We start from the raw sequence: 13,129 nt of genomic DNA on the forward strand, positions 1-13,129 counted from the left end.
TCCATACTAAGGGTGATGTGGGGAAAGTAGTTTAATAATAAAAATTACCTAACCCATCTCTTTCATTATCACTGTGCAATTCTAAACAGCATCAGTGATGCAATACTTAGTCCCACTACGGGAGACTGCTCCCACCACTTCCTCATTGATATGCTCTAGTGTCAGTAATACAGTATGCTCACAACAGATGAGTTATAAACAAAAGATTTTAAAAAGCAGAAAAAATGCAGGGTGTACAGTAAGTACAATGATGTATATAATTTCTTAAAATTGTTAATGTGTGTAATTTTTTGCAAATGTTCACCTGAGCTCCCAATTTTCACCTCATAGCAGTTGAATAATTAAAAAGTTGATTTAAATTAATTTTCAAGCAACAAGTTTATTGCCTTTAATGGCATCATTGAAGTGCATGTTGTTAGTTATTACAATTCAGTTTACTGAAGTGATCTTACCACTACTGATGAACAGGTCTACTAGTTGTTTTTTAGAGAAACCAGCATCCACTTTGGCTCTCACTATTTCACAGGAGAATCCTGCAGCCATTTGCCTGTGCTGTGATAAAGGAAACACACTGGTTAATTCTGTGCACATTTGAGTTTTCAAAGAAAAAGAGAGGGTATGCAAGTAATCGATACCTTCATGCAGAGTGCAAGCTGATGTGCTATGTAGTCCTGCAAGCTTCCTTCTGGGCCATGAAAAATGACAGTATGATATTGCTCAACCTACAAATAAACGAAGAGAAAAGTTAGGTGAAAATTTTAAGTTCAAAAGAGAAAAAAGTGGTACACAAATGTGAAATTCCATTTCTGATTGTTCTCAGCCTTTCAAAAGATTAAAAATAATTAATTAGCTTTATTCATTGGGCATGTCATGTTCGCTTTAATGCGAAACACTGGAAAATACCGTATTTATATATTTATATACATTTTGTGTAGTGTTTATATATTTAAAGCAAACGATGGCATATTATGAAAAAGTATACTCCTTGTTCTATTATCTACAACTGCTGTTCAGTATATTAGCTTGGAACAGGGTTACTAGCATTTTTGTCCCTTGCAGAGGTTCTATAATTTTTTTTTCTTTATTATCACTTGTAGATGACCTTTAGTTTGAGCTTTCCCAATGCTTATTTTACTTTTCAGTGAATAAAACAGCAATTAATTTCATTAAGAGAATTTTGAAAAATACAAAGACGCAAGAAAAAGCAGAGAAATCACTAAAGCAACCACTGTAAACACATTGCCTTCTAGCGTGTTTTTACAAAATTGATATATTTATGTTTTTAAGAATATGTGAGTGTAACCTTTTTACAGCTGTTGTACCTCAGAGAATATCTTTGGCTTTTTATGTAAAATATATCTTGATGAACATAAAAAATTCTTTGATCAACTATCGATAGTATTCCATTCTGGAATTCAGTGTTCCAAAGAAATTTAGGTAGAGACTGATCACTTTTACTTTTTAAAAAAGAAAATCTCCTACCTGGATGCCTATAGAATTTTTAAAAATCTTTATCTTCACATATAAAAATATTTCACCTGAGAACATGTAGAGATGTAACATATGCTGGAATGGAAAGCCAATGACCTTCTACATAGGGTAAAGACAGTGCTATTTGGAGCAAGATATGGAGGAGAGGTCATTCTCCACCTCCATCATCCCAGAGCTGAGCTCCCACTCCCAGCCCACACACTTGGGAAAAGCTTACTTCTTGGAAAGGTCTTTCAGAAAAGGACGTGTACCAAGTCAAGTGCCAACCTAACCTGTACAGTTGGAGGTAGCTCGTGCATGCAGACTGAGCCACTCAGAGAGAATGTTGAACATGAAAGGGTGTGTTTTCTCTTTATAATTTAGTATGGGACAATGTAAGTATACACATATGTATGTATCTTTGTGCTGTTGTTGCTCTGTTGTGCTGTGACAAGGCTGTCCCTTTGAGATCATAAGGGAAAGCCCCATCTTTGAGGGTTTCTGGAATGGACTTCTATGAAGACAGTGAATGTGCCCCTGGCTCATCATTACAGGGAAAGGCAGATTCTGGAATATAAAGTGAAGGCTTGAGGGAAAGCCCTTAGCATGGAAGGAAGAGGGAACTCCTTCCTACCTGGGCCTTTAAGACTTGAGCTTTGGCCTCCAAGGAGATCAAGACATGCTTAGAGGAACTCCTGGAAAGTAGAGAAAAATGAGCCTTGGCTCCCAGGTATCAGACCATGAGCTAAACAGAAAGTAGTCCTTTAAGAGACTCCTTATGTTGGACTTGGGACTGGGTTTTAGGCTCTGAAAGACAATACATCTGGTAGTCACCAGTGATTCTCTCTGGATTTGAATACTATTCCACTATTGCTAAGCCTTCAGTAGAAAAGGGAATGGCTGGATTCACACTGGAACTAAGGCTGTAAAAGGGAAAGTGGTGTGCCTGGAGGAAACATGACAGTGGCTATAGCTGCCCAAGAAATGTCATTCTAAAGCCACAGGATGAGATCAGCAGTAGCTGGTCTGGGCTGTTTTCTGTGGTAGGCGGACTGTGAGCCAAGCAATGGTAGACCTGCCAGCAAGGAGCAAGACATGGTCAGGGACTCCCCTACAGACATGGGAGACAGAATATCCTAGCAAGTTCAGCTGATGTTCTGCTTGTAGGGAGTGAGGCTATGGAGCCACCAAACTGCAGAGGTAAATAATTAAAAAATAATTTTGAAAGAATAATCTGTTCTTGTTTGTACCTATGAGATGAGGAAGCTTGGGGGATAAATAAATTGTACCTGTAATAAAAAATGTAACCCAGATTTGTCCAGTTGTGGCCTCTCTCTCCCAATTTTAAATGGATCATGGTAGATCCCTTAGATATGCATAGCCAGAAATTATTTTGGCTTAGAAAATTTTTCTTCCATTATGTTTTTGGTAATTTCTCCTTTTTTAGTTCTATTATCTCTAAGAAAAACCTACCATCCTATTTAGAGTAGACAGCTGGTTAGATATTAATAAGGAAAGAGGGAGGCAAACAGAACAAAACATTTGACTAATCAGGTAAATAGCTCTGCAGTCACTGATGGGGTTGGGGGGAGTAACTGACAGTTCCACCAGCTCAACAGGCCTGAGATAAACCAGACATCCTGAAACGAGAAAGGGCCAGAGGGAAATTCCTATTATTAGCTCATGTACAGACCTGTACCCAAGTCACCTTGAAGTGACCTCTCTTCAACTATGCCCTTATTATAATAAAGTAGCATTGCATTTTATACTCCCCCAAAACCCCATTATAGGAAAACCTAGAGAATTGTGTGTAGGAGCCAAAGTGGCAGAACACCACACTAACAAACAAGCCTGGTCTTTTCAGGGATGGGATAGTTTCAAATAAACATACTCTTTTCCCAGCCCAAGAAAACAAAAGGGATCCATGCAGTTGCTCTTCAAGCCCACCTGCTCTCTTTTTCTCTCCGAGAGTGTACTTTGCTTTAAGGGCATTTGCTCTTTGATCCTTCCCGCTCTCTCCCTCTGAGTATACTTTCACTTTAGTAAATTTTGCCACCGCCGCTTGAACCCCTCCTATGTGTGTCCCTGAAATTTTCCTGTGATGCCTCAAAGAAGTTTCTCGGACTTCTGGCCAAGATGGAGATGTAGACAGACACAATGCGTCTTCCTCCACAACTGAAAAGGAATACAACTACCTCAAAACAAGTAAAAACAGGGAGTCCAGAAAATAAAACTGCCTGGAAGTCCAGCAAACAAAGATATAAAGAAGAAACACTCATCAAGACAGGTAGCAGAGGCAAAGCCGGGGCAGAGAAGAAGCAGTGTGGTGGCGGCAGCATCGGTGGCAGTGGCAGGCCAGCAGAAAGTGCAGTCACACGTTTAAAAAAGTCAGAAGGGACACCTGGGGAGCATTCCCAGTTCCTCACCCGACTGCGAAGCTCACAGTCCCAGCACCAGGAAAAATCAAGCCTCATTGCTTCTGACTGTGCAAACCAGTGGGGGCTGGGGTAGAGGCAGAAACTGCACATCTCTCAGCAGAGTCTGCTTGTTTAAAGAGCTCCCACGGTCCTAGAATGTCCGCAGACCCACTCACTCTGGGAACGATGGCCAGGGCAAGCCAGAGGGGCGCCAGTCCAGTGCGGATATCAGAGGTGCCTGGAAAGGGGGCGAGTGCTGGGCAGGCAGCATTGTTCCCTCTCGACCCCCCCCCCCATACAGTGCCACAACGTGGTGAAACAAGTGACCCTGTACTGACGAATCCCTAAGGCTCCGCCCCTTACAATGTAACTAGAGCAACAGCTCTACCTGGGATGCGGAGGCAAACAAACACAGGAGCCTATCAGAATGAGGAGACAGAGAAGTATGGCCCAAAAAGGGGAATGGATCAAGGTTCCAGTGAGAGAACTAAGCGACAAGGAGATAGCCAACCTAACAGATGAGGAAATAGACAGCCTAACAGATGCAGAATTCAAACCACTGGTGATAAAGGTGCTCATAGGCTTGACAGGTATGCTTGAGTATGGCAAACGCGTAAGAGAAGTGAAGGCTATGCTAAGTGAAACAAAGGAAAATCCACACAAAACCAATAGTGAAGGGAAGGAAACTGTAATTCAAATCAATGATTTGGAACATAAGGAAGAAAAAAAGTCAACCAGTGCAGAATTAGGAAGCAAGAATTGAAAAAAATGAGGAAAACTTCCCAAATTTTGTGAAGAAAATGAACATACATGTCCAGGAAGCATGGAGGGTCCCAGGTGAGCTGGACCCAGAGGGGACCACACCAGGACGCATCATGACTGAGATGCCAATGGTGAAAGATAAAGAAAGAGACCTGTGGGCAACAAGAGAGAGGCGCAGAGTTGCCTACAGGGGGGTGCCTATAAGACTATCAGCTGATTTCTCAGAGGACACTTTGCAGACAGGAAGGGACTGGCAAGCAGTATTCAATGTGATGAAAGGCAGCCTGCAACCAGGATTACTGTATCCAGCAAGGTTATCATTGGAATGGAAGGGCAGATGAAGTGCTTCCCAGACAAGGTAAAGCTAAAGGAGTTCATCATCGCCAAGCCATTATTATATGAAATGTCAAAGGGACTTACTTAAGAAAAAGAAGATCAAAACTATGAACACTAAAATGACAACAAACTCACAAATATCAACAATTGAATTTAAAAAATAAGAACAAAATCTAACTAAGCAAAGCAGAATAGGAACAGAATCGTAGGTATGGGGATCATTTGGAGGGTTATCATCTGGGAGGGGGGAGGGGGAGAAATGGGGATATGGTGCAGGGATTAAGAAGCATAATCGGATGGTACAAAATAGACAGGAGGAAGTTAAGAATAATATAGGAAAGGGTGAAGCCAAAGAACTCATATGCATGACCCGTTGACATGAACTAAGTGGGGTGCTATTGCTGAAGGGAAGTGAGGTACTGGGCAGAGGGGAGCAAAGGGGGAAAAAATGAAACTACTGTAACACCATAATCAATAAAATATAGTTAAAAAATAAAGAACTTTCTCTATCTGGTGACATCATCATGCTTACTTATGTTCTCTTTTTGTGCTCTGTGGGGATATCTATCCCTTTATCATCATCATAACTCTGTCCTCTTCTGCATTATGGAAGAGCTCAAGTTAGCCTTTCACACACTGGCCATTCACTGTCTCACTTCTGCTCATTACTGTCTCAAGTACAGTTTAATGAAGCTATTCTACTTTTAATTGTTGTTATAGTTCTTTACCTCATCCACCTCCTTTCAAACACTTTCCTTTTTAATATTAGCCTGCATTCTACCATGGCTCTATTGTCCTGCTTTCATAGTCTATCTCCTTGCATTCTCTAGAGAATAAACATAATTTTCCACTTTTTTTCTAATAATTTTTCTTCTGAGTTTTGAAAATGATTAACTCTACTCTGTTTTGCAGTATTCTTCCTAAGTATAATGTTAACTTATTATTAGCATTTATGTACTTGTGAAATCACAGGAAGAATTCTGCAGTAAAGCAGGATATGTGGACTAGGACAGGCTTCATTCAGTGTGCACTAATTTTTTTTGGTTGAATTTCTGCCTTAGGCCATTGGGTGGGTCATGGGCTGGTGTCTATACTTTATAGTTAAATTGCAGGATCCAATACTAGCTGCAGTGGTCTGCAGACAAATGCATCAGATAAACCTGCAGTCCAGGAAGCAGGATGCTCCTGCATCCATTCCACTGACAGTGCTTATCTAATACTTTTTCCAGGTATCGTGCAGTCTCTGTAAGCCCACCAAGTTCCTGCCAGGTATTTCCAGGAGCTTTCATCTCTGAATCAATGTGAAAGGACTTGTATTGACAGGGGGTAAAGGAGAATATCATGGTGTTGCAAATGGCAGAGACTATGAAATCAAGGTTATATGTCCATTTTCTGAATAGTGTAAATCTTGCCTTTTAAATATTAGTAAGATGATAATGCATAGTAGGCAGTTAGACAGGCATGAGCAGAGCGTTAGACCAGGTACAAAAGGTCACTCATGCAGCCCAGCTAGCTCACTCCTTCCATGGCTCACTCCTTCTACCTCTGTGACTTTCTAAATAAAATTTGCTTGTATTTGAGTCTTGGCTCTGAATTCTTTCTTAGCCAGAACTCAAGTTCTGAGGTTGCCAAATCGAGGTCCAATTGTGGGGAACATTCTGATGCCTTTTTGTTGCTACATTAGAAGGGTATTAAAAGTAGTTTCCTACTCAATTTCCAGTTGGCCTCAAATAAGTAGGCCTAACACTCTCTTGCCTCTACAAAAGCAGTAGAAAGTTTTTTCTAGGTTATTGTCAAAGGGAAACCTCAGTTTTATTTTTCTGTTATTGTGAGGTTTTGTCACTTTTCAAAAGTACTTTACTGGGAAACTGCATGTTAGTTACTGCTAGCCAGGTGCAACTTTAAACCATAAGTCCTGAGCTCTCCAAATTAATCACAAACTGCCATGACTTATTGGGTAGAAATTCTCTTACAAAGAATGGATTGTTTCATAACAGTAAAACAGAATACAGAATTTCAAGATTTACTGAATATTTTACCTCTGAGATTTTCAAGTAGCATTGCTATTTAATCTTGTCTCTCTTTTGAAAACAAGAGTGTTCTCTATTCATTACAGCCATACTGTCAAACTGCATGTACTTTCTTAAGATCGATTTTGAAATCATATAACAGCAAGAGACCCAGCTTCACAGAGAAGCTGTCTTCAATTTCAATATCTCATTTGTTCTCAGAGGTCTTACAAAATAGGGGCAGGAAACATTTAATTTAAAATTTCATTGGAAGGGCTGTTCACTAGCAATAAGCATTTTGAGTTCACATAGACCATTATCTTTCTGGAAAAAGGTAAACTAAAAACAAATGAATGAAATAAGTAAAGAGAAAAGCAAGCGCATGCATTTTAATAGTAGTCACTAAATGAGCTTTCTCCTCATTTCCGGTATTATCAAAAAAATTTTTAATGTTATTTTGTTCTGTCTCATCAAATGATAATCGTTGTATTGGTTACCATCAAAAAATTTAATTGCTGGGAGCTTGTTACTCTGAAACTGGTGCAAACATGCAAAGCTATGCCAAGAAAACATACTTATCTATTCTAGCATTATTGTTTACATTTCTCTAAATAGCAAGATCTGAGGTATAATAAATATACACACTATGTGCTTCCAGCAGAGGGCTCTAAAGATAGATAGGTAGGTAGATTGACAGACAGATAGGCAAGCAAATTTTTTAGAATGGGAGGTAAATATTTTAATTGTGTTAAAATGGATCTGTTCTTTGAAAAAGAAAATTAAAGTTAACTTCTAAAAAGGCGAACTGTAATGAGATACCATTTTACACCAGTCAGAATGGCCATCATCAACAAATCAACAAGCAACAAGTGCTGGCGAGGATGTGGAGAAACGGGAACCCTACTGCACTGTTGGTGGGAATGCAGACTGGTGCAGCCACTATGGAGAACAGTATGGAATTACCTCAAAAGATTAAAAATGGAACTGCCTTTTGAACCAGCGACTCCACTACTAGGATTATACCCGAAGAATCTTGAAACACCAATTCAAAAGAACTTATGCACTCCTATGTTCATTGCAGCACTGTTTACAATAGCTAAGTGCTGGAAACAACCTAAGTGCCCATCTGTAGATGAGTGGATCAAAAAACTGTGGTACATTTACACAATGGAATACTATGCAGCAGAAAGAAAGAAGGAACTCCTGCCATTTGCAACAACATGGATGGAACTAGAGAGAATTATGCTTAGTGAAATAAGCCAGGCAAAGAAAGAAAAATACCATATGATATCACCTAATACAGGAAACTAAAGAACAACACAAACAAAGGAACTAAATAGAACAAAGAGCAGAATAGCAGTCAATAGGGGGGAGGGGAGAGGGAGAGAAGGGGGATAAGTAAGGGAAGGGTCTAGTCAAAGAACCCGTATAAAAGACTCATGGACATGGACAACGGGGAGGGATATGATTGCGGGAGAGGGGGTGGGTTGGGTGGGGGAGAGAAATTAGGGGAAAAGGGGACAACTGTAATTGAAAAACCAAAATAAAAAAAAGAGACTGGCAAAAAAATAAATAAATAAAAATAAAAAGGTGAAATGTAATTGTCAAAATTATCCCCTAAATGCATGCTTACAGTGTGACTTTTTTGTTTATTAGTGAAGGGAAACAGGCCTTATTATCACAAATGGCACCAATCTCTTTTATACTTGTGTGTTCATGGCCTATTCAGGAAGTTCTTACCACATGTCAATTAGTGCTTTGTGAGGCAAATGAATTCTGGATTAAATGGGAACAATGACCTCAACAAAGGCCCATCCATTCCTTTATTTTTCTCCCTATGGTGTTTATTCTGCAGAATGAAGTTTACAAGAGGAGTTTCAGTCTCTACTATAGTCAATGGGGCACCTGTAATGAATGTGGTTTCAGACATGTAGCATTATTTCAGATCATGGCAATAAAATTCACCTTTTATTTGGAGTTGTATTTGTCAGAATCTGAGGAAAAGTTTCTATTGTCTTGAGACAGTTTTAGGCCATGCTGTAGTGAGACACTGAACTCAAAAAAGAATGAAAAATAAAAGGTCTTTACCAAGTCAATAAAATTGGGATGGCTATAACTTAACATGTCGTGCTTTGTAGCTAGAACTTTCATTCTGATCTCTTCTGACACTCAATTTTAAATAAATAATTCATATGACTTTAGAGCCACAAATAACAGTTACTATCAATTTGTTCATATAAAATCCCCCAAATATATTGGCACGTCCAGCATGGGGAATACACAAAACTAGAATCCTTCTTGTTAGAGAGAGTTTTAACCATTTGCTGAGGTCCCTCTTAATGGAAAAGGTATAAGAGAATAAAACTGTAGAAAAATTACAGTTTACAAATGGAGATGCACATTTTCTATTTTTAAAAATTACCTCATTGAAACTGTAAAAGCCAAGCTCAGACTTGGTTACTAAATTCAAATAAAGCTAGGCCCTTATTTATTAACATAAGTGTACTAATTTGAGTATGATAGCTTATTAAAAAGATAAAAACTATAGACATTTTGAGCATAACCCTTCCTTGCACCTAGGCTCTAGCACACATGAACTCTTCCTGCTCCAGACCTCCTCTGAGTCAACACTGGCCCAACTAACTGGCCAGAATCTTCTTCCCTACAAGCATGGGAGCCTGAGGATCTATTGTTGTAGGAGCCACCTGTTTCTCATACCAGGGAATTGGCCTCCTCCTTCCACTGGGACCTTGCTCCTCCACACCCTGAAAAAGATCAGGCCGGACCTGGTCATCTGCTCAAGAGATTAATGGAGTTTATATGGGCTGTTTTAGGTACATAACCACATTATTTTTATGGGTAAATAGCAAATTTATTTTGGGATTTATGAAGAATAAATATAATCTCCTAGTGAGGACTGAATGAATAGCCAATAGGCAGAAGAACCTAAATAATTATGTCCTGTTGGAATCAAAGTACTACATTTTAAAAATAGAGCTCAGATTAAAGTGATTTATTCAAGTATTTTCCTAATATAATAATCACTTATAGTCATGAAATTATTAAAATACAAAGTTATGGAGAAGCTAATAGAAATTGCTAACTGGCTAAGAGAAGAGTTTGAGTTTATGCAAAAAAGATCAACTTTATAAATTATTAGTGATTAAAACTCAAGTAAGTTAAATGTTTCTCTTTTCTATCCTAATGGCTTGGACAGAAAAGGCCCAGAGGTCTGAAAGGAGGAAAACCTAAACTATTTACCTCAGCCCAAACTAAGTATAATGGGCAAAAGGATTTTGGACAGGTGAGATGTGCCTAGCACACCTTCTTACAAAGAAGCCCTTTTTTTTTTTTTTCTTTTCCTAATATGGAACATTGAAAAATTAATCCCTGCCTTTTGTCATCTAGTAGTTATGGATTGAATGATGTCTTTTAACCCTTTTCGCCAAATCTGTTGCCCCCAGAACACAACAAGGACACCAGCCTGTTAAACCAAGCATGCCGTTGACCAGAGACAGCCAACTGACCTGGAGTCTGCACGATCCTTCCCCATGTGGGAAGGCCACCCTCCCCTCCACACCCCCACTCTTATTAGGGTTTTCTGGACCCAAGGGTAGGTAGGACGACGACCATGTCCAGCTTGAAGCAGCTAGAGGAGCTTGAGACCTTCGCCCATTGTCCTTTACAAGATTACAAAGGGTCCTAATATTTGAGAGGGGGGGGATAGTTAATTTTTACGAACCAGGGGTATGGACTTGGGGGGATTGCTGGGGGAGGGGGGTGCTGGGTGGAGGGGAGCAAGGGGGAGAAAATTGGAACGGTTGTAACAATATAATCAATAAAGTGATATTAAAATTTAAAAAAAAAGAATAGAGATTTAAAATCTATTTGTATTGATTTAACTATTTAGTGAAAGTATTTAAAAATAACATCAACAGACTTTGGGCCAAGATGGAGGCCTATACAGACACACACACTGCATCTCCCTCCACAACTAAGAAAGAATACAATTACCTCAAAACTAGAGACAACTAGAAGGTCCATAAAATCGAGTTGCATGGAAGTCCAGCAAACAAAGATATAAAGAAGAAATACGTATCCAGACAGGTAGGAGGGGTGTAGCTGGGGCGGAAAGGATGTGGTGTGGTGGCAACGGCAGTGGCAGGCTGGTGAAAAGTGCAGTCACACTTTTTAAAAAGTCGGGAGGAATAAAAGTGGGGAATGTTCCCAGCCTCAGACCAGACTGCACAGCTCATGGTCCCAGCACCAGGGAAAATAAAGCCTCACTACTTCTGACTGTGCAAACCAGTAGGGGCTGGGACACAGGAAGAAACTCCTGGTCTCTTAGCAGAGTCTGCTTATTTAAAGGGTTCCCACAGTTCTAGAAGGTCCCCAGACCCAACCACTCTGGGAACGAAGGCCAGGGAAACAGCTAGAGAGGCTCCAGTCCCATACAGAAGTGGGAGAAGTGCCTGGAAAAGGGGCAAGTGCTAAGCAAGTGGCATTGTTCCCTCTCAGACCTCTCCCCCACATACAGTGCCACAACATGGTGAAACAGGTTGCCCCATATTGACGAATACCTAAGGCTCCGCCCCTTACAACATAACAGGAATAACAGCTCTACCTAAGAAATAGAGTCAAACAAACACAGGAGCCTGTCAAGATGAGGACACAGAGCAGTATGGCCCAAAAGAGGGAGCGGATTAAGGTTCCAGTGGGAGAACTAAGCAATGAGGAGACAGCCAACCTAAGAGACACAGAGTTCAAAACACTAGTGATAAAGATGCTCACAGGCTTGAGAGATACGCCCGAGTATGGCAATGCATAAGGGAAGAAATGAAGGCTATGCTAAATGAAACAAAGGAAAATCCACACAAAACCAATGGTGAAGGGAAGAAAACTGGGGTTCAAATCAATTATTTGGAATATAAGGAAAGAAAAAACAGTCAATCAGTGCAGAATGAGGAAGCAAGAATTGAAAAAAATGAGGAAAACTTCCCAAATTTTGTGAAGGAGATGGACATACAGGTCTGGGAAGCACAGAGGGTCCCAGGTGATCTGGACCCAGAGGGGACCACATCAGGAGGCATCATGATTGAGATGCCAATGGTGAAAGATAAAAAAGAGAGTCCTGGGGGCAGCAAGAGAGAGGCAGAGAGTTGCCTATAGCAGGGTGCCTATAGGACTATCAGCTGATTTCTCAGAGGACACTTTGCAGACAGGAAGGGACTGGCAAGCAGTATTCAATGTGATGAAAGGCAGCCTGCAACCAGGATTCCTGTATCCAGCAAGGCTGTTATTTGGAATGGAAGGGCAGATGAAGTGCTTCCCAGACAAGGTAAAGCTAAAGGAGTTCATTATCACCAAGCCATTATTATATGAAATGTCAAAGGGACTTATTTAGGAAAAAGAAGATCAAAACTATGAACACTAAAATGACAACAAACTCACAAATATCAACAATTGAATTTAAAAAATAAAAGCAAAATCCAACTAAGCAAAGCAGAATAGGAACAGAATCATAGGTATGGGGATCATTTGGAGGGTTATCAGCTGGGAGGGGGAAGTGGGAGAAATGGGATATGGTACAGAGATTAAGAAGCATAATCGATTGGTACAAAATAGAGAGGGGGAAGTTAAGAATAATTTAGGAAAGGGTGAAGCCAAAGAACTTATATGCATGACCTCATGGACATGAACTAAGGGGGGTGGTATTGCTGGAGGGAAGTGGGATACTGGGCAGAGGGGAGCAAAGGGGGAAAATACTGGGACTACTGTAATAGCATAACCAATAAAATATACTTAAAAAAAAAAAGTCTTCATTCATTTGGTTTTCTGAATAAAGGTTTTAATGAGTGTATTTTATATAATACATTTACACACCAACCATAATTGGTTACTGCAATTCTTTCTTAACCAATAGATTAATAACTAGTATAAACTATGATTAAATGCATAGGTTCAACTCCTTAGGTTCTACCACTTACTTGCTGAGGACCTTAGGCAATTTATTTTGAATCTTGGTTTATTCACCTGTAAAATGGGAGTAATTGGTATAAGTTCCTCATAGAATGATTAAAGGAGACAATTGATATACTTAGAACAGAGCTTGGCCTATAATAAATAATCATTAAA

General features: G+C 39.8%; 1 protein-coding gene across 1 annotated transcript in view; it reads right to left on the minus strand.

The window, feature by feature from the left end:
• Positions 1-13,129, minus strand: part of CTTNBP2 (cortactin binding protein 2) — a 206,203-nt gene that overhangs the window by 42,055 nt on the left and 151,019 nt on the right. The window contains 2 exon segments of the mRNA XM_090287406.1: positions 453-552; positions 636-722. Of these exon segments, the coding sequence (XP_090143532.1) occupies positions 453-552; positions 636-722 (187 nt within the window).

The sequence above is a fragment of the Furipterus horrens genome, unplaced genomic scaffold (genome assembly GCF_987537825.1).
Source record: "Furipterus horrens unplaced genomic scaffold, mFurHor1.1.pri manual_scaffold_9, whole genome shotgun sequence".
Taxonomy (NCBI): domain Eukaryota; kingdom Metazoa; phylum Chordata; class Mammalia; order Chiroptera; family Furipteridae; genus Furipterus; species Furipterus horrens.